Source organism: Martes martes, assembly GCF_963455335.1.
Source record: "Martes martes genome assembly, chromosome: 17".
Classification (NCBI taxonomy): domain Eukaryota; kingdom Metazoa; phylum Chordata; class Mammalia; order Carnivora; family Mustelidae; genus Martes; species Martes martes.
The window spans coordinates 57,170,686-57,198,148 of record NC_137905.1 but is presented as its reverse complement, the minus strand read 5'-3'; the positions used below and the strand labels follow the sequence as shown (position 1 = coordinate 57,198,148).

The 27,463-nt window shown below is 59.3% G+C and overlaps 2 protein-coding genes across 3 annotated transcripts; both read right to left on the bottom strand.

Annotated features, from left to right (window-relative positions):
• Positions 1-542: 542 nt before the first annotated feature.
• Positions 543-23,247, bottom strand: SSC5D (scavenger receptor cysteine rich family member with 5 domains; the record flags this gene model as incomplete). Its single annotated transcript, XM_080828466.1, has 14 exons — positions 543-2,194; positions 5,509-5,673; positions 13,474-13,641; positions 13,761-14,075; positions 14,150-14,731; positions 16,107-16,424; positions 18,443-18,619; positions 18,808-19,125; positions 20,742-21,050; positions 21,429-21,542; positions 21,749-21,868; positions 22,074-22,382; positions 22,695-22,721; positions 23,223-23,247. 14 exons carry the CDS (start codon positions 23,245-23,247, stop codon positions 603-605), a joined length of 4,539 nt encoding a protein of 1,512 aa, XP_080684592.1. The 3' UTR covers positions 543-602.
• Positions 23,248-24,198: 951 nt separating this feature from the next.
• Positions 24,199-26,713, bottom strand: NAT14 (N-acetyltransferase 14 (putative)). Of its 2 annotated transcripts, none has more exons than XM_080829623.1 (3): positions 26,600-26,713; positions 26,121-26,237; positions 24,199-25,322 (listed from the first exon to the last, which is right to left on the bottom strand). In XM_080829623.1, the coding sequence occupies exons 2-3, from the start codon at positions 26,190-26,192 to the stop codon at positions 24,774-24,776; spliced, it is 621 nt and encodes a 206-aa protein (XP_080685749.1). In that variant the 5' UTR covers positions 26,193-26,237; positions 26,600-26,713; the 3' UTR covers positions 24,199-24,773. The 2 variants fall into 2 exon arrangements, with proteins under 2 accessions (XP_080685749.1, XP_080685748.1); XM_080829622.1 differs by having other exon boundaries at positions 26,621-26,713.
• Positions 26,714-27,463: the final 750 nt, after the last annotated feature.

Here is a 27,463-nt window from a genome sequence, read left to right as displayed (position 1 = left end):
ACAGAGCCTGATCCACAAGAGGCACTCAACAAATTAGTCATTATTATTATTATCATGTACTCATGCATTCAAGGTTTTTAAGGTGTGTGCACTCTACGTCAGGCTCTGTTCTAAGAGCTGGGCATACATCTGTGAACAAGACAAAGATCTCTGCCATGATGGGGCTTCACCAGTACCAATGGTGGCACCATCGTCACCATCCCCATCTCCATCATGATCGTCATCACTATGATCATCGCAATCACGCCCACCCACGATCACCTTCATCATCACCGCCACCGTGGTCATGGCCAACATCACTTCCAGCGCCATCGTCACCATGGTCATCACGGCCATTATTAGGCTCACCGTCCTCCTTCTCACTACCGTAATCACCATGACCACCATGGTCATCACCCATTATCACTAACACCATCACCATAAACATCATTGCCTTGCATGGTGCCTGTGGGATTCACAATTCAAGACCAATCTTGGGATTCCCTCTCTCTGGAGTTCCCCTAGATCCCCACAAATGTCACCGATATCTTGTTTTTAATTAGATACTATGGTTTTCATTTTTTGGTTGGGTGTATCTTAGCCCCTCAAGTCCCATATAGGGGTCACACATCTCCCCTCAGAGGCCTTTCTTCCTCCTCTGGGGTGGTGGTAGCTGGTGCCGAGGTGCTGGGGGGCCAGGCCCCCTCAGCCAGTCTTTTCACAACCTCACCCAGTTGCCCTAGGTTCCGGGTGGCCTCCACCAGCTGGGTCAGCCCCAGGCCCAGGGCTTGGCGCTGCTGCTGCTCCTGCTCCAGGACCTGGGTCAGCCTCTGCAGCTGGCCACCCACGGCCCTCACAGCAGCCACCAGCTCTACCAGGGCAGGCGGCTCACAGGCCATGACCCTTACAGGTGGTGTTGGAGCCACACATGGGCCAAGGGGGTCTGGGCTCTGACCAGGGGTCGGCCTTGGGGTGAGATGGTCAGGGAAAGGTTGACCCAAGGGGTGGGCCATGGAAGACAGGTGGAGGTCAGAGGTCACTGTGGGGTCAGAGGCTGAGTGTGGGGTCTGTGTGGGTGGTGGGCTGGGTTTGGGGCTCCGGCTTCTTGGTGGTTTGAAGTCCTCAGTGGACAGAGTGTCCACGCTTGGAGTTGGAGGAGGCCTGGAGTGGCTGGACTCCGAGGCTGGAAAAGGCGCTAGGCTCGACATCTTGGATGTAGGGAGATGAGAAGACCCCGTGGCGGTCAACCAGGGGTGTAGGCTAGACTTGACTGTTGGTGCTGGAGTGGGAGAGAACAGTTCTGTTCCCGAGGAAGTTAGAATGGACTTGGTAGTGATCATAGGGGTTGAGGTAGGGTCAGCCGTCATGCCGGGGTGAGTGGAGGTGGTAGAATGAAGGGTCATGGTGGCCTGAGGGGTTGTGGCAGGGTAAGGGGTTGTGATAGGGTGAGGGGTTGTGGTGGGTGGAGCGGCAGTGGACTGAGGGGTCGTGGTGGGATGAGGGGTTGCGGTGAGGTAAAGGGTTGTGGTGGCCTGAGGGGCTGTGGTGGGTTGAACAGATGTAGTGGGTTGAAGGGGTATGGTGGGTTGAGGGGGTGTGGTGGGTTGTGGGGTCGTGGTGGGTTGTGGGGTCGTAGTGAGTGGTGGGGTTGTGGTGGAATGAGGGGTGGTCGTGGGTTGAGAGGTCAAGGTGGAGTGAGGGGTGCCAGTAGGGTGGGGGTTTGTGGAGGAGTCTGGGGATTTGGAATGATCTGGAAAAGTGTTGGCGTATGGAGCTGTGCCCAAGTCTGGGGTTGTGTCAGATTCCGGAGTCAACTCTGAGGCAGAAGAAAGGTGGGTCACCACTGCCGGGGCAGAGGGGTCAGAGGTCAGTTCTTTGGGCAAGGTGGGCGGTGGGGTGGGTGAGAGATCAGGTATCAGCGCTGGAGTCACAGCGCCCTCAGGGGTGGACAGAATGAGGCCGGGGGTTGTCAGAGTGAGGGCCGAGTTCATCTGCGAGGCCAGGTCTGGGTTGGGTGGCGAAGTGTCAGGAGGGTCAGAGGTCACCCCTCGCCTTGAAGCGGCCTCGGGAATGAGCCGAGGCGCAGAGTCGGGGGTCACCGGTGGGCCTGGGGGCTCGGGCGAGGCTGGCGGAGCTGGGGAAGAGGCAGGGGGCGCTGTCCGGGCCGCTGGGGGACGCAGCAGCCGACGCTCCGGCCCCGGTTTCCTCAGGGAACCTGGAGGAGGAGGAAAGACAGACGGTCGAGGTCAGCTTGCCCCGCCCACCCCCGTGGCCTGCCCCGCCCCTCCAGCGAGGAACCGACCAACGGGAGGGCGCGGAGCCTTGCAACGTCACGGTTCCCCCGGCAGACTTTGCCCCGCCCCAGCGCCCCACCTCCCCGCCACCTGCGACGTCTCCAGACGCCACCTGGCGTCCTCCGGCGCAGGCGAGGGAGCTTGAGGGAGGGGAGGGGGACGGTGGAAGGAGGGAGGGAGCGGAAACGTGGGGGGCAGGGACGGGAGGCGGGAGGGGCTTGCGGAAGCGGGAAGGAAAATGCGGGAGCGTGGGGATTGTGGCGGCTCGCCTGGGGGTGCGGGAGGGGTGAAGGGCAGGGCGACGAGGGAGCAAATGGGGAAGGAAGGGGTGGGGGATGCCGGAGGCGCAGAAGCGTGAGGCGGGATGCCAGAGGCTTCTGAGCGCAATCTCAGTGGTCAAGATTTTTGTCACTTTTTAAACAAAATTATTGCAGAAGATCCACTATGAACCAGAGAGTCCAAATTTTACCCCAACAGGATCTGACTGGGCCAGGATTAGGGAAAATCAAGTGAGGTAGATGGGATCCTGCCTTTAGTTAAATTTTTGATGTTCAGTTCATTGCAAATGTTTTACATTAATTTTGACTTTTAAAACTATAAAGATATTTACCTTGGTAGCTGCGCGTTTTGGCGGCACCTTACATTTAGGGCCTGAGTAGAATGAGAAGCCTCATCCCCTTCCTGGCTCAGCTTCCAGGTAAATGAGAATTTTATCCCTTTTTGCAGATGAGGGGAGTCAGGCCAAGAGGGTAGGTAACTTGTCATGGGTCGCACAGATAGTTTGCAAATTGTGGGGACAAGATTTGAAGCAAAGTCCTTTGCATTCAGAGTCTGGGTCGTTAAATCTCACTTTCCCGGTGACGGGTATGATAACATGTGGCCAACCCTAATCTGAAGTGTGGCTAGTCCAACTAAGGGTTAGGGTTTCCTTTTAAAAAAAAAACTATTTTGGGGGGCGCCTGGGTAGCTCAGTGGGTTAAAAGCCTCGGCCTTCAGCTCAGGTCATGATCTCAGGGTCCTGGGATTGAGCCCCACATCGGGCTCTCTGCTCAGCGGAGAGCCTGCTTCCTCCTCTCTCTGTCTGCCTCTCTGCCTACTTGTGATCTCTGTCAAATAAATAAATAAAATCTTTTAAAAAACATTTTTGGTGGGCAGCAAAGCAAGGTTTATTGAATGATAGCGAAGTGAATACACAAAGCTCCTAAGGAGGGGGGGGACCCAAGGGGACTGCCCTCCTTTTTCACATTTTTAATTCATTTAAAGTAAAAAGCCACCCGTGTTGATAGCTAGCATATTGAAGGATACAGCTCTAGAGAATTCCAGGTTTCCCGCAGGCTTTGGACGCGCCTCCTGTTCTTGCCACTGGTTTGCAGCGTCAGAGAAGTGGCTCAATGAGGGGGTTGGCCTCCAGCCATGCTGCCTGTGCCTAAACCCCAGATCTGTTGCTTCCTAACTGGGTGGCCATGGACAAGTTATTTAACTGCCTTGAACCTCAGTGTGTGGATGATCAACAGACCTCCCTTGTAGAACTGTGCTGGTGCAGGGGGCTCCTGTGTGCGCAGAGACTTAGGACAGTGCCTCGCATGTAACAGGCACTCTTGTGACTAATACTGTCACACTCATTGGTGTCCATCCTCAGTTTCTCTCATCTGTGAAATGGGCGTAATGATAGCACCTACATCATAGGGCTCCTACAGATGCCTGAGAGCTAAAGGGGTAATATATATAAAATACTTAGAACAGTCCCCAACACCTGGGTGTACTGTTCAGTAACTATTAACTGATTTAGTTATTATTTCAAGAATCCCAGCTTGCTAAAATATTGTAGGGGTTCAGATGCCTAGAGCCATATTTTTAATTTTTCAGACCCAAGGTTCAGAAAGCCAAACTAATAATACTCTTCTGTACATCGTCATCAACAGCCCGGCAATGTCTCTTCATTTTTCTCCTTTTTCTTCTCCGCTCTCCATCCCTCTCACTTTCCCCCACAGCTACCTGCATTAGTGTATTTGACACATGTTCTTAAAGATGGGTCCTTACACAATACCTTATAAAAGGCATATATGTACATACGTTAATATATTAAGCGTACGTGTATTTCTGTGTTTGTGCTTTTTAGCTTTTGCAAACCGCTGGAAATTTCACTCTGCTCTTTCTCCATCTTTAGTTGCTCACACTGCCCCGTGCTTCTGTGTGTGCAGCTCGACTCGCTTTAGCTCCTGCGTGGGATTTCACCACATGCACCTACTGCATTTCGCGTTACCCGCTGCTGGACACGTAACCTGCCTCCAACTCCCTGATACCACAGTGTTCCAAAGAAAACCCTCACACAGCTTTCCCGTAGAAGCCTGTTCAAGAATTTCTCTGGAATACATGGGGCGCCTGGGTGGCTCAGTTGGTTAAGCAGCTGGCTTCGGCTCAGGTCATGATCCTGGAGTCCCAGATTGAGTCCCACATCGGGCTCCCTGCTCGGCAGGGAGTCTGCTTCTCCCGCTGACCTCTCTCATGCTCTCTCTCTCTCTCAAATAAAGAAATAAAGTCCTTTTTTTTTTAAGAATTTCTCTGGAATACAGGAGGAGGATTGCTGGGTCACAATGTACAATCATACCTAATTTCACAATTTGTCTTTTTCAGATACCTATATCCAGTGGGGATGTCCGTGTTCCCACATCCTCACCCACACTTGACATTACCTACCTTCCAGATTTTCTCCATGGTTGTCACCACTTTAACTTTAATTTTCCTAATTCTTTGTGAGTGTGAATGTTTCTACATATACTTGTTGGCCATTTGGGCCTTCCCTTCTGTGAACTGCCTGGTCATAACGGTTACCCGTTCTCCTGTAGGGTTTCCTGTCATTTCTTCATTGATTTGTCAGAGTGAATTGCATAGTATAGGTTACAGTTTCCCTACCTGGGCATTGTTGCTATTTGGAGCTGGATGATTCTTTGCTGTGGGGGACGGCTCTGTACAGAGTAGGATATGTAGCAACACCCGGGGCCTTGACCCACTAGGCTCCAGTAGCCTCCCTACTCTTAGTCACGACAATCCCAAACATCTTCAGACATTGCCAGTTACTCCCAGTTGAGGGCCACAGACGTAGCTAATAACCCCTTGTATCAGGATATATTTCTTTTGGGTCTCTGGGGTGAGAGTGGGGTCACCACTGGGGAATTCGAGTCCATCTCTCTACCCACAACACAAACAACCTGGTTGCCACAGCTACATGCCTCACCTGTGTCTCCATGGATCCTTGGAGCTGGCGAGGGACGGCCTGGACTCCGGGTGGTGGCAGTGGTAAGAGTGGATCCAGGTCTGCCTGCGGTGGGTGTCCCCTCGGGCGGAGCCCCTCCGGAAGGTGGATCCCACGTCCAGGAAGGCTCGTAACTATCCTCATCACCTTGAGAGATACAGGGAGAACTGAGTCTCCTTTCCCTTCATTGTGACCCTCTGCTCCTCTTGGACCCCAACTCACGTCTCATCCTGTCTCAACTGGACCACCCCAACCTCCTCCCTGACCTCACAGCCACCCCGGTGACTCAGCTGAGATGCTCTGAACTACTAAGGACAGAAGCCGGGACTAAACCAGCTTATAAAATAAGAACAGTTCTTATTCCAACGTCCTGAAGTCCCTGCCCCACTCATTCTTTATTTTTCCCTCGGGGGGAGGGGGACACCTATAATCTTTATTAATGAACAACCGGGAACATTTCTGTAGCATTTTCCCGATGTATTTTGGATGAATACACTTGGATAATCTCTACATGACAATTTCATGTAACATATAAATGTATAATATACAGTGACCCTCGGACTCTACAGATTTGAACTATGCAGAACCACCTGTATGTGGATTTTTCCCACAAATACAGTACGATACTATACTGTACTTATAATTTTACTAACTTTTTTCTCTAGCTTACCTTATTATAAAAACACAGTGTATACTGGGGCACCTGGGTGGCTCAGTGAGTTAAAGCCTCTGCCTTCGGCTCAGGTCATGATCCCAGGGTCCTGGGATCGAGCCCCGCATCGGGCTCTCTACTCAGCAAGAAGCCTGCTTCCTCCTCTCTCTCTCTCTCTCTCTGCCTCTCTGCCTACTTGTGATCTGTATTTGTCAAATAAATAAATAAATTTTTAAAAAATACACTGTATAATATATATAACATATAAAATATGTGTTAATTGTTTATGTTATCAGTAAGGTTTCCCGTCAACAGTAGGCTATTAGTAAAGTTCTGAGGGAGTCAAACTCTCTCATCTATATGTAGATTTTTGACTGCATGGGGGTCAGTGCCCCTAACCCCCGTGTTGTTCAATGGTCAGCTGTGTAATATAAAAATTAACCATTTTAGGGGTGCCTGGGTAGCTCAGTGGGTTAAAGCCTCTGCCTTCGGCTTGGGTCATGATCCCAGGGTCCTGGGATCGAGCCTTGCATCGGGCTCTCTGCTCAGCGGGGAGCCTGCCTCCCCCTCTCTCTCTGCCTGCCTCTCTGCCTACTTGTGATCTCTGTCTGTCAAATAAATAGATAAAATCTTTTTAAAAAATTAACCATTTTATAAGTATAATGTAAAATATAAAATACACCATTTTATATAGAGAAAATTGAAAGATTGAATTCAGTCTTCTAGCTTGGTGGATCAAAATACTTATTTTAACAATAGCTTTTTTGGGCGCCTGGGTGGCTCGGTCGGTTAAGTGTCTGACTCTTAATTTCAACTCACATTGCGATCTCAGGGTTGGAAGAGCGAGCCCCACGTGGGGTTCCGTGCCCAGTGAGTCTGCTAGAGGTTCTCCTCTTCCCCCTCTGCCCCTCCCCTGCACTTGCATGCAAATGTGCACGCTTTCTCTCTCTCTCAGGTAAATAAATCAATCACTAAAAAACACGATAGCTTTGTTGAGATATAATTCCCATACCTTAATATGTACAGTTCAGTGGGTTTGAGTGTATTCGCAATCTTGGGCAACCAGAAACTCCATGTTCCTCACCTCCCTTCACTAACTGCCCCCTGCATACCTCTCTGACACCCCCTCACCGTGCTGCCTTCCACACGGGCTTGCTGCTCACACCGGACCCCAAACCTTGAGGTGTTCCCATCTAGCCTTGGTGCACCTCTGAGCTTTTGCCCGTGCTATTGCCTCCACCTGGAATTCCCTTCTCCACCATCGACATTTTCCCACTCTGCACGTGAAACCAGCAAAAGGATGGCATCCGACACACTAGGCACGTTTGTCCTGGTCACTTTGAACTCTGCGGCTAGCTGTCCCAGTTGCAGAAATCCCTGGCTCTGTCACCTGCTAATATATTACATGCGAATAGAACATGGGTCACTTTTCACCTTGACGCCTGGCGCTGCCAGTACCTCAGTCCATCTCCCTATTATTAACCGTTCTGAATTAAATACCTTCCCCATGCCTGTCAAGTACCTTAAGAGGGTAACTATGAAATCCTACCTGACGGTCTTACTCATTAGGAATTTTAAGAACCATTAGCCTTACTATTAAAAAATAAAAAATGGAAACAAGCTTAGAGGAAAAAAACCCATTAGCGGTGAAGATGTCTTTTCAAGATGCTGGGTTTTAGGAGAACTCCACTGAGAACACAAATCGAACCCCGTTAAAATGTCAGTCCACCAACCGCAGGCATACTCCTTGGCTCTCTGTGTTCTTGAACCGTGCTCTAAGATATGGCCACCCGTGGGGCACATGGGTGGCTCAGTGGGTTAAGCCTCTGCCTTCGGCTCAGGTCATGATCTCAGGGTCCTGGGACCCAGCCCATCAGGCTCTCTGCTCGGTGGGGAGCCTGCTTCCCCCTCTCTCTCCACCTGCCTCTCTGCCTACTTGTGATCTCTCTCTGTGTCAAATAAATAAAATCTTAAAAAAAAAAAAAGATATGGCCACCCGTCCACTGGCCGTTAGTGTGGGATCAATTTTATTTTTTTCATTAAAATGTGCATTTTAAATTTCAGCAGCAGCATTGCAGAGTTACAGCCCTTGTGAGGCCCGATCACCTCCCTTCCCCAAAGGACTCTCTGAGGCCATATTGTTTCTCCCTGGTTGAGCTTCCTAAGTTGAAGACTTGCCCGTCCACAGAACAGTGCATGCGTAGTTTTACAGCTTGGTTTGTGGGTGTGTCCCTTCCTAGCTGGGTGAGGAAATCACTGAACTGCTCCATGACTCAGTTTCCTCGCCTGTAAAATGGGTACCATGATGGTCTACTCCATGGGGTCGCAAAGCCTGGCATGTGATAAGCTTATTCTTTGAATTAAATTCATCTCTCTCTAGCTCTTTCTTTTTAACCTTCATTTAATATTCTGTCGTACCAACACGCAACTGTCGACTCGTCCGTGCCCTGCTGACGGGCACTTAGGCTGCGGCCAATGTTTTGCTGTTACAAACACGGCTGCAGTGAACTCCTTAGATCTGTCACCTTGGGCTCCGGAGTGAGAACTCCTCGACACCTAATTGTATAACTGCGGTGTGGAAGGCAGAGGCGTCTCCTTAGACATTGTTAAACTGCCCTCCTAATGAGGTGCAGATTCACACGCCCACCTTTACCCCACATCCTTTGTGCTGTCAGTCATTTTAATTTTGGGCAATCTCATGGGGAGAGGGTGGCTAGAGAAGCTGCTGTTTTGCTACAGATGACCGAACGGAAGCCCAGAGAAGGCAAGGAACTTTCCCAAAGTCACACAGCAAAGAGCAGTTAGGCTTCAGACCCACACAGATCTACCTGGTCCTTCATGGAGACCTCTTTCCCTCGAGGTGTGAATCTACTGAGTCTTACCCCGCTCCTCCCCTGCTGAGCTTTTATTCGTCCTTCAAGATTTTATTCAAAGGCCACACCCCTTCCCCTCTCAATGAAGTCACGCCTGCTTCATGCTTCCTGGGCTCTTCAGAGCTAATTCTATCATATGCTCCTTCCCCATGTCCAAGACTAGCATAGTTAAGAGTGTAAATCCTGGAGTTAGAATCCAAGCTCTGCTGTTTGCTGTACTGGCCCTCTTCGTACCTGTTTCCTACTCTGTAGAACGGTGTTGAGCGTACTGATCTCATAAGGTTCCTTGGGGGAGGAAGTGAGTTAAGCCATGGGATGCCTGTAGATGGTTCCTGACACATGGGGCACATTCAGTGAAAACTAGCTATGATGGTTAATATTACCATCCAACCTCTGAATTTAATCTTGCATTTACTCTTGGATCCTCTCCCCTCTGCATGACTTCATGCAGCCGTAACATACAGCAACAGCCCAAATCCATGAGTCATCCCACCTTCCAAGCTGGGTATGGGAGGCCCATGAGACACGGCTAGCTGTCTGCACAGCCTCATCCGTTCCCACAGCTTCACATTCCATTCTGTCGATGTATATCTTCAGCCCAGGCACTCCGCAGAGCTCCAGGATGGTGTATGTAATGTCTGCACCTGGATGTGTCAAACACATCACCAATAGATCTAATAATCCCACTGTGGATCCTGTGGATCCAGCTGCAGTGTTCCCTGATCCAGTAAAAGGTGGGTCCCCATCTCCCACTCCCCTCTTCTCCCACCCCACCCAACCCATCACTTGAATCCATCAGCTTGACTCCCAGAATAGAGCTTACACAATCCACTTCTTAGTCTCCACTGCTACCCCGGCAGAGACCACTGTCGCCTTTCCAGAGACCTCTCAGTCTCCCTGTATGCACGCTGCCTCCTCCAGCCATTTCCCATGCGGCATCCTGAGTGACTGCTTTGAAAATGCATTCACGACCGTGTCCTTCCCAGCTCAAAATGCCCCACCGAGGGCTTCTCACTGCATAGAGAATAAAACTCAGAGTCTAGCCCGCTCCTATCACTCTCACCCTGCCTGGCTTATGGTGTTTCGGCCATGCTAGCATCCTTCCTCTCTCAAGGTCTCACCAGAGGGCCTTTGCATGCGCTGCTCCCTCCGACTGGAATGCACCTTTAGCTCCCTCGGGGCTCCCCACTGCAGATCTCATCTCCTGCCATCATTCCCATCAACCACTCCATTTCAGCCCCGTTGACCTTGAGGCCGTTTCTTCGACCAGCTAAGCACGATTCTACCTCAAAGCCCTTGCATGCACTGTTCCCTCTGTATAAAACATTCTCCAACCAGACACCTGCATGGCTTTCTCCCTCTCCTCCTCAAGGTCATCACTTAAAGGGCACTTTCTCCGGAGGGCATCTCTTGGCCATCCTATTCTAAATTGCAAATTTCAGCCTCCCTTTCCCTTGCTCATGGCCGCTGTGTTCTCAGGGGTTCGTATTCACGCCTGCCGCACAGCAGGTATTTGACAGGCATGTAAATGTCTGTGTCTCCAAATTCCGAGAAGCCTCGAGAAATACTACTTCAATGAACTCGAAAGTGAAATTCAACCTTTTAAGCTTCTAGCTTCGGCTGTTACATTTATTCAACAAACGTGTAAGTCTCCACAGAGTCTCTACAGCACGGATTCGGTGGTAGACCGCTGGGGGAACCATGCTCCCCCAAAGACGCCTGTACCCTAGTCCCCAGGACCTCTGAATAGGTTACCTTATGTGGCAAAGGGATACTGCAGATGTGATCAAAGGTGCAGACCTTGAGAGGAAGAGATTATCCTGCATCAATCCAAGTGGGCCCAATCCAATCACACAAATCCTTAAAATTAGGACAGGGGAAGACGTGAAGACAGAAGGAAGGTCAGAGAGGTGCAGCATTGCCGGCTCTGAACATGGAGGAAGGGGCCACGAGCCAGGAATGTGGGGGCCTCTAGAAGCTGGAAAAGGTAGAGAACAGATTTTGTCCTAGAGCCTCGGGAAGGAACACATCCCTGCTGGACTTCTGACCCGGGGGGGCTGCAAAGTGAGCCTGCGTTGCTTCAAGGCAGTACGTGGCCGTTCTGTCACGGTCAAGGCGGGATGGAGCTAAGGGTCCAGGGAGAGGGCAGTGTCCCGCGGGCTCTGCCCCCCGGAGAACGCCCTTCCTCCCGGGGTCTGCTGTCGGGTAACACCATGTCCTCGGCAAGGCCCTTCGGGATGGCCCTGCAAGAACCAACGGCTTCCCTGGGATCCCGCAGCGGCCGTTCGTTGACGCTAAACCAGCCTCGCCACCAGCGTTCCGTGGTTTTAAGCGGTTTCACACACATTTTGTTCTCGGGATTGGGACCCGAGGTCGCCCGCTAGTTCTAACCCCGGAGCGGGCCCGTGAGCGGGACTAAGCAGGTCGCTGATCGTCAGCTCAGGGACTCCTCATCCCTCCCAGTCCGAAGAGCGAAACGTGTGTGGAAGCGCGAAGACGGACCTTAGCCGCGGCTCCTGAGTTTGCGCTGAGGCAGATCCGCCCCCGCCGCAGCCCGGGCGGTCGCCGCAGGGCCCGGGTCTCCCGGGCGCCGGAACCGCGCGCACCCCGCACCGAGCGAGCTGTGCGGGGCTGCTTCCCCACAGGAAGAAGCAGGCCCAGAGAGGCGGGGTCCCTCCTTCCCGGGGTCACCTCGCAGTGAGGGGAGGAACGCGCGTCTGTCCTTCCTCCCACTCGCCATCCGGCCTCCTTAGTACTGGACCTGGGACTTTCCCGACTTTTCCCAGGCGCGGCTCGCAACGCCGCTCCGAGCTCACGTCACCGCCTACCCCGCCTCGCCCCGCACCCCAGTAGGACCTCCGGGCCCCGCGTCTGACCGTCTCTGCCACGAGGGGGCGCTAGAGGATAGCCAGGGCTCTGCGCCCCGCCGCCGAGAACAAAGGCTCTAAGACCCCGGCCGCCCCTCGGACCGCCGGGCAGGACCCGGCCCGACCTCACAACTCCGGTCTCCCGCCCTAACGCGCGGCGACCCCTCGGCCCGCCCCTCCCCTCCGCTTCCCCCCCACAACCAGCCCAACCTCGCAGGCAAGTCACCGCTCTGGAAGCGCAGTAAGCGCCTCCCGCCCCCGGCTTTTATTAGCGCGGCGTGGGTCAGCCGGCCAATCAGGAGGCGCAGCGCCCCTGTGACGTCACAAGCCGTGAGGCGGATTGGGCCCATTCCCAGAGGGCCGCGCGTGCGTGCCGAGCGCCAGAAAAAGGCGGGAAAATGCCCGCGGGGCGCGCCGCCCCGTTCCTGAGGCGACGAGTCTCTCAGGGAAAGACAAGCAGAGGGGCGCGGGGCGACAGGCAGAAGGGGGCCCTTCGGGGGGTGGGAGAGCACCCGGGGAAGGGAGAGGGCAGCGAGAGGTGAAGCGCGGGCAGAAGGCTGGGTGGAATGAAAAAGGCGGGGCCGGGGCAGGAGGAGCCGGCGGTGAGCAGAAGGTGGAGTCCGCGCGCGGGGCACAGAGGGGCGGCCGGGGGCGCGAGTGGCCGGGTGGGGGGCAGGCAGACAGCCGCAGGACACGCGGGGGACGGTCGGAGGCAGAGAGAGCGAGAACACGGCGGGTAGAGGCGTCGACGGAGGGAAGGACAGGAACGCAGGCAGTGTGCCCTGGATGCGAGCACACGAGAGCGACGGCGACAGACAAGCGGACCACGAGGACAGCAGAGCGACAGAGACGCGGAGCGGAGCAGTGGAGGAGAGCGAGCGGGGCGGGCGGGGGAGGACGGAAGGGCCGCGGACGCGCGTGCGCACAAATGCACACGCACATGCGCAGGGACGCAAGGCCCAGAGCCTGCGAAGGCCGGAGAGCACGCGCGCACGCGCAGGGATGCGGGACTGGACAGACGCCACAGGGAAGGCTGGAGGAACACTGCGCACGTGCGTGGACACGGGAGCCCGGGGAAGCAATGCGCGTGCTCGGGGACATGGGGCCTGAGAGATGCTGCGGGGAAACCGCCTGAGCAGCTTGTGCCGGGAGAGCACGCGGGCAGGGCCGCATGGGCTCCGGGTGTGGCCGCAGGGGTGGAAGGACACTCGGGCGGCGCGGGCCAAGCTCTAGGGGGCTGGGGGATGACGTGGTGACCTCGGCCCGCTGGGCGGTCTCCGGGCTCTGGACGGAAGGGCCCAGCCTCAGGTGTCGCGGCTGGTTTGCGGGAGGACCGTGGGCTCAGGCCGTGTCTCAGAGACACACGGGGGTCTCCTCTTCAAGGCTCTCGAGAGGAGCCCAGGGGAGGAACGTTTTGGGCCTCTGGAGCCGCGGAGAACCTGTCCGCGATCTCCGACACCCGGGCCAGCTCCCTTTGGGGTCTCTCGGGAAGCCCTGCCGGGAGGAGCACACAGGTTGATGGGGGCCCCATCCGCACCCTGCCCGTGTACCTCACCTGTGTCCGGAAGACGCCTTGTCGCCGGAGAGGGGGCCCCTGGGCTCTTGGTGGTGCCCCAGGGGAGCATGTGTCCAGGTACCCCTGCGGTGGTGGTCAGCTTGGCCAGGTCCTCTCCAGAGGTGGGATCCCACGTCCAGGGGGGATAATCGTCCTCATCGGCGTGGCCTTGGGAGAAAGTGGGACGTGGGTCGAGTCCCTCCCTGCCTCAGGTCCTTGCTGCTGCTCCAGATACCCTTCCAGGACCTCCTGGAGTGACTCTGGGTGCCCCACCCCGTTCCCAGTACCAGTGCAGGTGAGCCCCACGTCTTCCTCGTGGTCACAGTTGTGCTGGCCCCACGCCCCAGCAGGGCAGTCACTCAGGGAGGCCTCGATTCCCTTGCAGCCCACGTCATCCAGCCAGATGGGACCGGTCCCGGGGCCGTAGTGGGTTTTGCCCACTCGGGACCGGACCCTTCCGCAGCCCAGCTCCCAGCAGGCCACGGTACTGTCCCGCAGGTCCCAGCTGTCATCGCACACTGTCCCCCAGCGCCCAGCATGCCACACTTCCAGCCGGCCAGCACACCGGTTGGGCCCATCGGCCAGACGCACCCGGAACGGGCCTGCTGGTAGAAGACCCCAAGTCAGGAGGGGTCAACGGGGGCCAGCCTCACCTCTTCATGTTCCCCCCACTCACCTGAGCCCCCAGCGGTGCTCCCAGTGGGGGAGGGCGCTGGGTCTTTGGAAGACTCTGGAGAACCTTGTGTTGGGGTCTCAGCAGATGGCTCCGTGGAGGCCAGAGGGATTCGCTCCACTGTGGCCTCAGAGGTCATTTCTCGGGGCATTTGAGTGGTCGGTGTTGCCACGGTCTCGGCAGTCCGTTCTCGGGGGGCCCGGGGAGTCCGTGTTGCAGTAGTGTGTGAGGTCATCCTGTGGGGGACTTCAGCGCTCGGCCTGGCGGTAGACTCAGCAAGGGCTGTAGTGGTCCGTGAGGTCAGTTCAGGGGGCCTCTGGGTGCCCAGGACCCTGGAGTGTTTAGTGGTCGGAATCACGGGGGGCTGAGTGGTCAGTCTCCTTGCATTTTTGGTCACCCACTTCTTAGTACCCTTGGGGGTTTTCCCTGGGGCCTTGGCGGTGGTTTTCTCAGGAACACTGGGGGTCAGCTTTGCTGGGAGCTTGGTGGTCAGCTCCCCAGGGAGCCAGGCATCCGGATCTCGACCCAGGCCGGGGATCCAGCTCCAGCTGAAGGGGTCTGAGATGGAGTCCGGGCCAGGAGTGTCTGGAAGTTGGGAGGAGAGGAAGGTGGCAGACACCATGATGACAAGGTAGTCTTTTCAATCCCCCCTTCTCCCTTATTTCTTTGTTCTTTATTCATTCACTCCTGTATGTCTCAACGTTTATCCAGCATATTCTATCACCCAGGCATTGTGCCAGACTCTGGGGATACAAACCTGCTGGCCAGACACACCACCCCCTGCTCCTTGGCTTTTCCAGTTGGGACATGCCTGACCCTCTCTGCCCTTCCCACATCAACCTGTCCACTGGCCACGCACGGTGTCACTTCCCATAACTTCTGACAGTCTCCCTTTCTCCCTGTCCAGCTCTCACCAGTTACCAGAGTGGTACCAGGTCTGGCGGGTTAGACCCCAGCTGAAAACCCTTTGGTGGCTCCTGTGGCCTCGGGAGGAGAGGGAAAGGCCCTTAGCTTCCGTGACGCCATTGTGTGGGCCACAGCTCCTGTCACATTTCTCTGATTAGATTAGTGCCTCTGTGCAGTAAAGTGTCACCTGTGCCCAAGGAAACATCTGGCCCCTGGCTCATGGGGCTACCCAGAGAGTCAGTACCAATACTGTGACTCACGGGCAGCCAGCGGGCAGGCAGCCAGAGGTCGTAGCCGAGCTCCTGTAAAAACTCTGCACCCGAGGCTGGGGGAACCTCTCTCCTGGCAGTACTCCCCGTGTGTGGTCACTTGCCCCTGCTGGGAGAGCTAAGTGCTCTCTGCATGGCTCCTCGGGGAGGAAGGCTGGGGGCTCCCTGCATGCCTCTCCTGCATCAGCCCTGGCGCCTCTGCCCTCGGCTGGTTTTTATGACGGCTTTTCTGATTTTTTGGGAGTCCTTCTAGAAGATTATAGAACCAAGGTTCGTCTTGGAGCCCTCCCGAATGATACCGTGTTACACGGGTTTGCAGAGATGTGTGGGTGCATCTTCGTGTCAGTGAGCTGTGAGCGTCCCAAGGGCCGGGACTGGGCTCCTTCTATGTGACACCCCAGCACCCAGCTCAGTGTCTGGCACTCTGTAAACGTTAGCAAGACACAAGGCTTGTGTGTACTGCAGCTGGCCCTCACCTTGGCCTCTTCCATCTCCCGACATCCCTGTCTTCACTTCCTTTATCTTGGGGAGCATAAACGGGAGGAGGAGAAAGGATCCCAACTTAGTTTCTGTGTGACCTTGGACAAGTTACTGAACCTCTCTGTGCCTCAGCTTCCTCAGTAAAATGAGCATAACACCCACCAGCTTGTACTTATTGTGAGGCGTGAGTGCGGTCACATGTGTGGGGACACCCAGCCCGGGCAGGGGGCTTAGGAAGATGTTAGTTCCCATTCCTCCTTCCAGGAAGCCCTCCGGGAGCCAGCAGGTGGTCGGGGCCTCCTTACCAGTGCAGGAGACTCCGACATCTTCATTGTGAGCACAGTTGTGCTTCCCCCAGGGCGAAGCGGGGCATTCTGAGAGTGAGGCCTCGGTCCCCAAGCACCCCACGTCATCCAGCCAGATGGGGCCAGCCCCCCAGCCGAAGCGGCCAGCCGCAGGGTCCTGCTGCCGAGCTCTGCCGCAGCCCAGCTCCCGGCAGACCACGGCTGAGTCCCGCAGGTCCCAGCTGTCATCACACACCGTCCCCCAGCGTCCGTTGTGCCACACCTCCAGCCGGCCCGAACACCTGCTGGGTCCCGCCACCAGGCGCAGCTGGGGGGACCCTAGGGTGGAAGAGACCCAAAGACTTAGACAGGAAACCGTCCAGCTGTCCGTCCCTCTGCCTGCCTTGCATTCATCCTGCCATCTGTCCATCTGGGCTTCCCCACATCCGTCCATCCTGGCGGCAGGCACAGGGATAGAGTCTGGCACGGTCTGGGTTCCTCGAAAAGCGGAACACAGAATCCCTGTATGATCCAGAAATCCCACCGCTTGGGCTTTACCGCCGGGAAACGGAGGATGGCTACTCAGACAGGTGCTTGCGCACAGGGTCCTGGCGCTGTTCACAGCAGCCCAAGGATGGACACAGCCTGACTGTGCATCCCCGCGTGGAGGGATAGCGGAGTGAGGCCTGCGCACGAAATGGAATAGGATCCAGCCTTTCTTAGGGAGGGGATTCCGCGACCTGCCCCGCGGGTGAAGCTAGAGGACATCAGCACGAGTACTGCAGGGTCCCACCTGCATCAGGCCCCTGGAGGAGTCTGGTTCATAGAGACAGTAGAAGGGTGGGCGCCTGGGCTGGGCCGGGGGGATGGGGACCCCGCGTGTAATCCGTCTGGGGTGTCTGGGATGGTGACAAAGTCCCACAGCTGGATGGTGGTGGCTGCCCGACCTCATGAATGGGTTTCATGCCACTGAACTCACGCTTAAAAACAGATGAAGGGGTCAATGTTACGTTGCGTATAGTTGACCGCAACGACCCAAACAGAGGACGTGGGCTCTGGGACGCGCTGCCTTCACCCGTGTCTTAGCCATGTGGCCTCCTCTGGAACACAGACAGCATGCAGCACCCAGGGCCCGCACGGCCAGGAGTGTCCCGTGACAGAGACACGGAGCATGCCTGCAACAGCGCCGGTCACACACAAGCCCGTGAGCACTGAGTAACTCAGGAAAAGCGGGAAAGTGGCTTCCAGCAAGAATGCGTTTCCCATCCTGGAGGAGTCAGCTGTGCTGATCAGGCCTTTTTATTGTCTGTGTGTCTGTCTGTCTTTCCCTCTCTCTCTCTCTCTCTTTCATTTGATTTATTTATGGGGGGAGCACAAAAAGGAGAGGGTCAGAGGGAGAAGCAGACCCCCAGCTGAGCAGGGAGCCTGATGCGGGACTCAATTCTGGGACCCCAGGATCACAACCCAAGCCGAAGGCAGTCGCCCAACCAACTAAGCCACCCGGGTGCCCTACAGTCTGTGTTCTGACGCTTTGGCCTCTCGGGGCCTTGCTGACCCTGGAGGGACCGCCCCTGGAGGGCTAGCTAAATCGAGAGACAGGTAGCTAGCAGGGCGCGCCTCCCGTCTGCACACCAGCCAGTCCAGAGCCCACCACCCCCACCTGCTCCGAGGCAGGGGGCTCTCACGCTGTGGGCCACTGTCCACGTGGCCTGGTGCCCCGCAACCAGGGGCAGCCCTGGTGCCCCACAGCTCTTGGAAACCATCCAAGCAAGCCGCCCCTGAGCCTGCTTACTCGGCCTTGCCCGCTCCTTCCCACAGAAGCCGCAGTCAAGGGGCGCCTGGGTGGCTCAGTTGGTTAAGCATCTGCCTTCAGCTCAGGTCATGATCCCAGGGTTCTGGGATCGAGCCCCACATCAGGCTCCCTGCTCATTGGGGAGCCTGCTTCTCCCTCTCCTACTCCCCCTGCTTGTGCACCTTCTCTCTGTCAAATATTTTAAAAAGAAGCAGCAGCAGCAGCCACGGTCAAGGCTCTGGCTGTGTGTTCCCCTCACTGCCCCTGCCTCCTGGCCCATGCTGCTCCTTCCCTGCGTGGCCCCTGTTTCTAGAAACCCACTATCTTTCCAAGGGCAGTCCCGTCCTGATCTGCTGGCCTCACCACACCTGAGTAACACGGCAGGGCATTCAACCAAGCACAGACCCTTGAGGGCATGGGGCTCTGTTCCCTTCTCCGTCCTTGTCTTTGCCCCCGATGCGAACTTCTGAGCAGGGAGAAAGGGCTTGGGTTGGGAGGAGCACTGACTCTGGAGGAGGAAGCAGTCAGTAAGACCCTGTTTTCTCAGGGAGCAGAACGGACTCACCAGCTTCCGGTCCAGTCTCCCGAGGGACAGTGGGGGAGGCAGGAGGAGGTGGGATGTCTGCTGTGCCTAGGGATGGGCTCCCCGTGGGGGCCGGGGGCCTGGACACTGCCTCCTGGGACGAAGAGCGGTTGCTGTCTGCTGCCGGGGCCGTGGGGGGGACATACCCCAGAGGCATACCTAGGGCAGAGAAGAGCCAATCACCACCATGGGTGATCCCAGGACCACGGATTTAGGGTGAGGGTCCATGGATCAGGCCAGGAGAGAGGGGCGCATGGGTGAGTGTGCCAATGCCCCACGAGCCCCCCACTTCCTGTGCCTCCACTTGAGGCTCCCACACCCCCAGCCTCTCCCTGTGTCCTCCTCACCGTCACACACGGCCCCGGCGTCCTCCCGGTGGTGACAGTCATGCTGGCCCCAGGGCCGTGCGGGGCAGAATCGCAGGGCTGTCTCGTTACCCCGGCACCGAAGGTCGTCCAGGAGGATGGGCCCAGCCCCTTCCCCGAAGAAGGCACCCCCAGGGGCGGCCAGCGCACCCCCGCAGCCCAGCTCCCGGCAGGCCACAGTGGCGTCCCTCAAGTCCCAGGCATCGTCACACACCGTCCCCCAGCGGCCACTGTGCCACACCTCCAGGCGGCCGGCACACCCGTGGGGTCCATCAGCTAGACGCAGCCGGGGGGCTGGGCCTGGACGTGGGGAAAGGGAGGGGAACAGACAGACGGGAGACTGCAGTGGGTGAGCGGTGTGAGCTGGGAGGTAGGCGGCCACATGCGCGCAGATGCTGAGCTCTCCGGGGCGGGGCTTCCTGCCCACGACACCGCTGTCCTCAGGGGGACAGCAGACGCCCCACCTTCCGTTTGTCGATGGGGAAAAGGCTCCAGGATGGGAAGTCACTCACCGGGAATCCAGCAATGGTCTGTCCACCTCCCAGTGCCCCGTCTGTGCAGCAGCAAGCCCTGGGGACACTGGCCCTCACCCCACGTGCCGGCTGCCTACCCCAGTCCTCTATAGCAGGCTTCTCGACCTCAGCACCACCAACATCGGGGGATTGTGGGGGGCCAAGCTGTGACTGTAGGATGTCTGCAGTGTCCCTGGGCTCCATCCCCACAGGTGAGGGCCATCCACAGTGTGACAGACTTTGCCCAGTGTCCCCTGGGAGGAGTTGGGGGTGGGGGGAGATCACGCCCCACCCTCTGCAAAGAATCCCTAGTCTTCGGACTAACCTCTTGCTGGCTTTAGGGTACATTTCTGTTGGGTCTCTCTGGGTGACACCGGGGTCACCACTGGGGAGCACAGAGTCCATCTTTCTACCCCTAGTTTGGGAGATACATCACTCCCCGTCAGTGCTCTAGAGAAAAGAACTGACCAGGGAGGGGTCAGACATGAGGAGCCGCCTTACAGGGCTGCTCTGGGGATTAAGGTGTCGGTAAGGCTCCAAGCTTCCCCAGCCACTGAGCCCTCCCTGGGGCCTCCACTTCCCTCCCGATCTGGGCTCTGGAGAACCTGCTTCTGCCTCTCCGTGCTGCCCACCCCGTACAGCACAGTCCCAGCCCACTGCTCAGGGCCCCAAACCCCATGGGTGGCCTCCGTCCCCACCACTCCAGGTTTCAGACGCCCGGCCCGCACAGCAGCTCTGTCTGCAGCGGGATAGACCTGGCCGGTCAAGTTCTGAGTCTGGGGCTGAGTCCATAACCTGGGTCATTTGGATTCCTTCTCCGAACCTCATTTCCACATCTGGGAAGACAGGGATGAGAGCACCCACCCCAGAGACTGTCCACGTGGCGGTGAGGCTCAGACACAGCCGGGAGGTACCCAGCACACTGCTTGGCACAGAGCAGGGACTCGGGAGGATGTTCTCTTCCTCTTCCCATTCACATCAGCCCACGGAAGCACTGCCCACCCCCGCACCCCTGCTCTGGTGGGCACCCACTGTCCACCTGCAGCGCCGGCGCCTTCCCACCCCACCACTGTGGGCGGCCATCGCCCTGTGCCTGCTGCGTCCTGCAGCAGACCCGCTGCGAGTCCATGAGAGTGAGGACTGGGTCTCATGCTGTCCCTGCCTGGAGCGGATGGGGTTCAAGTTGTATTGGGGGAGGGAAGGGGGTAGGGAGAGAAGGAAGGAAGAGGGGGGAGAACTGGGAGGAGGGAGGGAAGGGAGGTGGGAGGGAAGGGAGAGGGGGAGGATGCAGGGGGAGGGAGGGGTGAGGGAGGATGAGGATGGAGGGAGGACAGAGGAGAGCCCTAGAGAGAGCAAATGCAGCGGGTGGGGTGCTGGGGGTAGGCGGTGCGGGCGGGGGCATACCAGTGCAGACCAGCCCTGCGTCCTCGCTGTGGTCACAGTTGCTCCGACCCCAGGGGCTCCGGGGACAGTCCCGCAGAGCCTGCTCCCCGCCTCCACACCCCACGTCATCCATCCACACAGGCCCCGAGCCCGGGCCAAATCTGGCGCCTCCGGGGGCGGCCAGTGCGCCCCCGCAGCCCAGCTCCCGGCAGGCGACGGCAGCGTCCCGCAGGTCCCATCCGTCATCGCACACGGTCCCCCAGCGGCCGCCGTGCCACACCTCCAGGCGCCCGGAGCACCCGTGGGGGCCTGAGACGAGGCGCAGCCGCTCTGTGGGGGGATGGGCAGGGAGGGAGGGGGTGGTGAGTCTCGTGCCAAGCAGTTTGGGAAAAGCAGATTCAAACACCCTTCATTTTCCAACTGGGAAAACTGAGCCCCAGAGGGAGCAGTGGCCCGAGATCCACCTGCCGGCTGGGCCTTTAAGAGTGCTGGGGTCCCAGCAGGAGCAGGGTGTCTGGGGCAGGAGCTGCCTGGGGCCCCTGATCAGAGCGGGGGCGGGGCATGGGAGCCTGGCCCGACTAAGTCCCCGAGGGATATGGTGCATGCTGGAGCCCTCCCAGGTACCGGCTAGGAGGAGGCCACCCAGGGGTCCCCAGGTCAGTCCAGGCCAGGCCAGAACTGTGACAGGGAGGTCTGCAGAGAACATACCCTGTCGGGGGGCTCCAGCCGTCAGCATGGGGGCCCTGGTGGATTTGGGCTGCTTGACTGGCCGTGGGCTCTTCTTCCTGGAGTTGTTCTGTGGGGTCCCAGCTGGGCGGGGGGCTGCGAGAGACGGTGGTCGGTCGCTGCTGATCCTCCTGCCAGGCTGCACTGTGCTGCCTGGGAGTCCCTGAGGGTGCGGCGGGGGCTGCGATGGGGGGCCCCTCGAGGGGGTGAAGCCAGTGCATCCGTCTGTCCCCGGGGACATATCAGTGCGGAAGGCCCCTCCCTCTCCCTCCCAGCTGGACGCACAGCCAGAGTGGGCTCACCATGGGTCACGGGAGGCTCCTGAGAGCCAGGGCTCAGCTCCCCAGACAGCCCTGGCCAGAGGTCCCCCTCCAGGATGGAAGGCGGATCCTCCCCGTCTCTGGAGTTGGCCACACGCTGACCTGCAGGAAGGAGAGCACAGGAGCTTGGCGGGGGCGGCCCTGACCAAGGCAGGCATGGGGACACCTCAGGCAGTGGTCAGCTGGGAGTCCCGCAGGGAGACACCCAGTTTTTGGAGGGGTGGGGGTGCCTGGAAGTCCAGACCCTCCGAGTCCCTGGGGTCACATCTGTAGGAGTGCCCCGGACGGAGGCTCCAAGGCCTCTCACCTGCACAGACGACGCCCGCGTCCTCCTCGTGGGAGCAAATGTGGGCCTTCCAGCCGCGGTGGGGACAGAGCCCCAGCTGCCCCTCGCTGCCCCGGCAGGCCAGCTCACTCAGCCACACAGGCCCTGCGCCCTCCCCGAAAAAGGCACCTCCGGGGGCGGCCAGTGCACCCCCGCAGCCCAGCTCCCGGCAGGCCACGGCGGCGTCCCGCAGGTCCCATCCGTCGTCGCACACGGTCCCCCAGCGGCCGCCGTGCCACACCTCCAGGCGGCCCGCACACCCGTGGGGGCCGTCAGCCAGACGCAGCCGCTCTGGGGGGACAGAGGAAAGGCTGGGACATCTGGGAGGTCCAGACCCCCGGAATGGCAGGGCCAGGGGCTTGCCTGCAGGGTGTGGGTGAGGCCAGCCGCCCTGGCCACTGGTGGGGGCCCCAACTCCTGGGTTCTCAGGAGAGAGGTGGCCCCCATGGGAAGTGGAGGGGTTGGTCACCAGCGGTTCTGGAGGAAGCAATGTCCAAGGTCATAGTTGCCCGCAGGGCTGCCGGGGTTCCCCTGGAGGGGGAGACTGGACAGGGGTGGGTTGGAGCTGGGCAAGGCCAGACAGAGGTGCTCAGGGCCACTTACCGACAGCCTGGATCCCCATCAGAGCCGCTGGAAGGGAGGTTGGAGGGGTGGGGTAGAGTGAGGGCAGGCCCCATGGGGGTGCTTTCTCCTGGTCTTAAATACCCCAGCACAAACACACACACACACACACACACCCAGAATCCGCACTCCTCTGAACCAGAAACCCACCGCTGGAGGCAGGACTCTGGACAGAGGGCTGGGCAACTCAGGTCCCTGACACGGGCGGGGCCCCACATGTCAGGGCTGGGAGCCAGGCCCTTTGTGCTCCCCCAGGGGCCTGGTTAATGTCAAATGGGAGTGACCCCCCCGAAGGTCAGGGCCAGTTTGGAGGTGGGGGAGTAGTCCCTGGGGTCTTCAGAGGGGGGGATGCATGTGCAGAGGCTGGGTCCCTTGGGGGGATCAGGCAAGGACGACCAGATGTCCTTCATCCCAAGCACTCGAGACAGGGCCCCGGAAGTCTGAGTCGCTGAAGTGTATGAGCTCAGGGGTCAGAGGTCCCTGAGTCCCCATGGAAAAGGGGTCACTCACCGATAAGGCAGGCCAAGACCCTCATGTTTGCAGACTCCAGGGCAGGGACGGGGTGAAAGGGGACGGGAGCAGGAGAGGGGAGGAGGCTGCGGCCACCGGAGGGAGGGAAGGAGAGAGGGAGAGAGGGAGGGAAGCGCCTGCCAGAGGCGCCCTGGACCGGGGAGGAGCAGGCAGTGGCTGGACGCTCTGCCAGAAGGAAGAGAGGCTGCCTGCCGAGGAGGCAGCAGGGGACAGGAGCGGGGGCAGGGAGGGGGCTGGCCGCAGCGGAGGCCTGAGGAGGAGGGGGGTGGCGGTCGGGAGGGAGGGTGTCCAGCTGCAAACCCCCACAGGGAGCCGGAGCCGCCAGGCCCGGCGCCCTGCTGTGCTGAGAGATGCTGCGGAGAGGGCGGGCCGCGGGGAAGGGACCCGGCAGTGGCACGCACAGGCCGCCACCGGCTGCCTCCTCTGTGCAGCCAGGGGACGCGGTGAGACCAGGGTGGAGCGGGTGGACCATGGATCCAGACTGGCAGCAAGAGGGCTTACAGCTAGACACCAGGAAGGACTTCCTGGATTGGGAAAGGGGACTGAGGAAGCCCTCCCGGCTGGCCCTCGCAGGGCTGGATGCAAACCCTTCGGGCCCCCATCCGAGGGGGCACTGGGTGAACCCCAGGGAAGCCGGAGATGGGGGGCAGGAGGACTAAGCACTGAGTCTAAGGTGAGGGAGGGGGACTCCACACGCACACTCACACACACTCACACACACATACTCACGCTCACTCACTCCCCCCACCCCCCACTCTGCACCAGGCAGCTGTGAGTCGGAAAAAATTCGGTAATGGGGAGCGTGAGTCAGAGGGCTGGCAGGGAGCAGGGCTGCCGTGAGCTCACTGCCTCCCCTTCTCCCGGTCCAGCACCCCCAGCAACAATTAATGTCAAGTCGGGGAAAGGAGAAGCCAGACAGAAGGGGGGGCGTTCAGACACAGACTGGAAAAGGCATCAGAGAGCTCTGCGCACAGCAGTTTCAGGCTTTATTAACAATCGGGTGCAAAAAACCAGATGGGTCTGGCGGCCCCTCTCGGCTCACCTTCCGGGGAGGGGCCTGGCGTGGGCAGCCCGGTGCCCACACTGTCCTGGCCAGGGCCTCCTTCTGGGTAGGCTACCCTCCTCTGCAAAGGCTCTGCTGACCCGCTCCGAGCAGTCAGTAAACCCCTCCCCACTCCCAAAAGGGCCTCGTCCCTACTTGGGGTGCCCCTGCCACAAGTCCTACCCCATAGGGCGGGCCCGCTCTCCTCCTCCCCACCTCTCTCCCCCGGGCTCAGGCCTGGAACGCAAATGGTGCAACCTTGGCACCAGACTGAGGAGAGGTCTCAGTGCAGACAAAATCTGGGTTGGGGGCTGGACAGTTGACCTCTATGAAAAGTTCAGACACTACAGGCAGACATTGGCCTGCAGTGGGGTGTCTCGCCCTCTGCAGACCTGCTTCTGGGCCCCGGGCAGGCTGGGGATCCACCGAGGGAGAACCTGCACACAGTCGGCACTCACACAGTGCTCTCCCTCGCACGCGGTCCAGAGTCACAGGTCCTTGCTGAACTCCCTCACCAGCGTGTACCCCATGCAGCCCCAGCTCCCCTCAGCCTGGTAGCCACACCCCTCCAGCATCCCTGCCACACCCCACGCTGCCACCGCCACAGGGACCACAAGCCGGGCCCGGGGCTCCCCCATGCCGCCCGCCCAGGCCCGTGCCCGGGACTCGGCAAAGGCCAGCAGCCGCCGGCCCACACCTCGGCGGCGGTGCCAGCGAGAGACAGAGAGGCGGGTGACCCGGGCCCCGTCCCCAGCGCTGGAGCCTGGGGCCAGGGCCAGGACCCCGCACACATCCCCCGAGCTACGCACGGCCACCCAGGGGCCCCCCAGGCCACCTGGCGGAGGCAGTGAGCCCCATCGGGCCCGCAGGCCCAGCTTCATGGCTGCCACAGCCAGGAACACGGGCAGGAGAAGGGCCAGGGCGAAGGAGGCCAGGACGAAGCGCAGGCCGCTGCTGGCCGCTGCCAGGAGGAGCAGGGCTGGTGGCCGCGTCAGGGCGTGGAGGGCCACACGGTTCTCCGTGTCCTTCACACCTGCCTGCGGGCGGAAGGCACCGTCAGAGCCGGGGTCCCGGGCCGCCCCTCCCACCAGGGCCCCCGTGCTATGGGACCTCCAGGGAGAGAAGAGGGGGTGGGCTGTGCCCAGGCAGGGGCGAAGGGGTGGAGGAGAAGGGAAGGCGCTGTGACGGGGCGGGCCTGCAGCCAGGGAACAGGCAGGGACAGCCCGCGTCTGCTCTGGGCTCCGGTAGACACAGTGTCGGGCACACTGGGTCCTGAGCGAGTGAGTGAGGTGGGAGCTGTGGTGGACACACGACGCAGGGGAGCTGCAGGTGTGAGGCTGAGCCCAGAACAGGACAGGGGACTGGCCCAGTTCCGAGGAGGAGCATTCTCTGGGCAGCAGGAGGTGGCGCTGGGGGCGGGGGTGAGGGGGTTACTCAGCGCCAGGCTGAGGCCCAAGGGCTCTGCTTGGAGAGTGCTGGGCTGGCGAGGGGTGGGGGTGGGGGGTGTCCAGGCAGTGGGTGGGCACAGGGCGGGCTGAAGTCTGTAGAGGGGCTACAGAGCTGATGCCACACACATCTCACAGCCCTCCACCTACGAAAACTTTTAAGTAATCTCTACACCCGAAGTAGGGCTTGAACTCACGACCCCGCGGTCCCCACTGAACCAGCCAGGCGCCCCTAAAACCTTTCTGACCCCAGGGGTAGGAAGAAGGCACTAGGAAAGGAAGGGACCGAGCCAGGAAGACTCTCAGGAGGAACGGATCCCGCTCTGGGAGTCCACGCTGGCTCAGGCAGGTGTCGGGAGCCGCTCACGAGGCGCCCCCGCCTGCTCTCACCTTCAGCATCTCCAGCACCAGGGGTCTCTCATCTTCCCTCATCTCCCGCACTGACAAGTGGCCGGGGGCCATTGCAGCCCCCCGGCTCCCGCGCCCCCGAGGGGAGCAGGCGTGCACCTGGTGAAACAAGCAGGCCAGCGTCAGTGAAGGGCCCCCCTCGTCCCCACAGCGCCCCAGGCATGGGGACCAGCAGCAGCAGGGGACACTGGGGACGCTGGGGCCCCCGAGCGAGGTTCCAGGCAGCACGGGATTCACCCTCCACCCCGCGACCTTTCTCAAGTCCCCCGGACCACCCCCCCCCCGGCTCTGCCCGCCGCGGTGCTCAGCGCATTCCCCCCAAGAGCCCTACAGACGCCAACCCCGCGCAGCCCGTGCTCCCCCCCAGGCTCCGGGGCTGCCCTGGGGAGTCAGCGGAACTCCCCCCGCCCCCAAACAGCCAGGGCCTGGACCACGCTCCCTGCCCCACAGGCGTCCCCGACCCGCGTCGCAGGGGCAGGCACCGCAAGAACTTCTGCAGGTCGCCTCAATCCTTCCACTAGGTGTGGGGGCAGCAGGGTCGGGAAGGGGTCGCCTGCGGAAGTGACGTCACGCCCGCGCTCACGGGGGCGGGGCCTGCACCCTGCCTTAGCAACGGTTGCCAAGCATCCTGGCCGGGGCGGGCGGGTGGCCGGGTGGCCGGGGAGGGACCGGAGCGGGGAGCAGCGACCCCGCCGGGGTTGGGGCAGAGGGAGGAGCAGTCGCGGGGCCGGCCCGGAGGGGACGAGGGCGGCGGGGCCGGGCAGGACGGTACTTACGCGGCCGGCAGAGGAGCCGCGCACGACGGCGGTTGCTAAGCAAGCTGCGGGCGGGTGCGGGGCGGCGACCGGAGCGCACCAGTTCTCATTGGCTCTGCGGCCTTCGCGGGAGGGGCCGCGTCCCGCGCTCGCGGCTCCCAAACTCAGATCCGACCCCAGGAACCTCCACCCAAGCCTCCTGGGCTCTCTTTCAGGGACCTTCGGGACCCGGATTCCCACCCACCCATTTCCTAGATGAGGGGACCGGTGGGGTGACTGACAGCGAACAAGCGGCACAACCTGGATTCTAGATCCCCGCTCTTCCCCACTCTAGTGACCACCGCGCCTCCTTTTTTTTTTTTTTTTTTTTTTTTTAGGACAAACAGAACCTCACTTAGAAGTGGCTGGCTCCCGGGGAGCCTGGGTGCCTCAGTGGGTTAAAGCCTCTGCCTTCGGCTCAGGTCATGATCTCAGGGTCCTGGGATCGAGCCCCGCGTCGGGCTCTCTGCTCAGCGGGGAGCCTGTTTCCTCCCTCTCTCTCTGCCTGCCTCTCTGCCTACTTGTGATCTG

What these genes read in the sequence shown, in the direction of transcription:
- NAT14 (XM_080829623.1), bottom strand. Translation starts at nt 26,192, where the DNA reads ATGGCCCCCGGCCACTTGTCAGTGCGGGAGATGAGGGAAGATGAGAGA. An exon ending in TGGTGCTGGAGATGCTGAAG is followed by an intron (nt 25,323 to 26,120) that starts GTGAGAGCAGGC and finishes TTCCGCCCGCAG; the next exon opens with GCAGGTGTGAAGGACACGGA.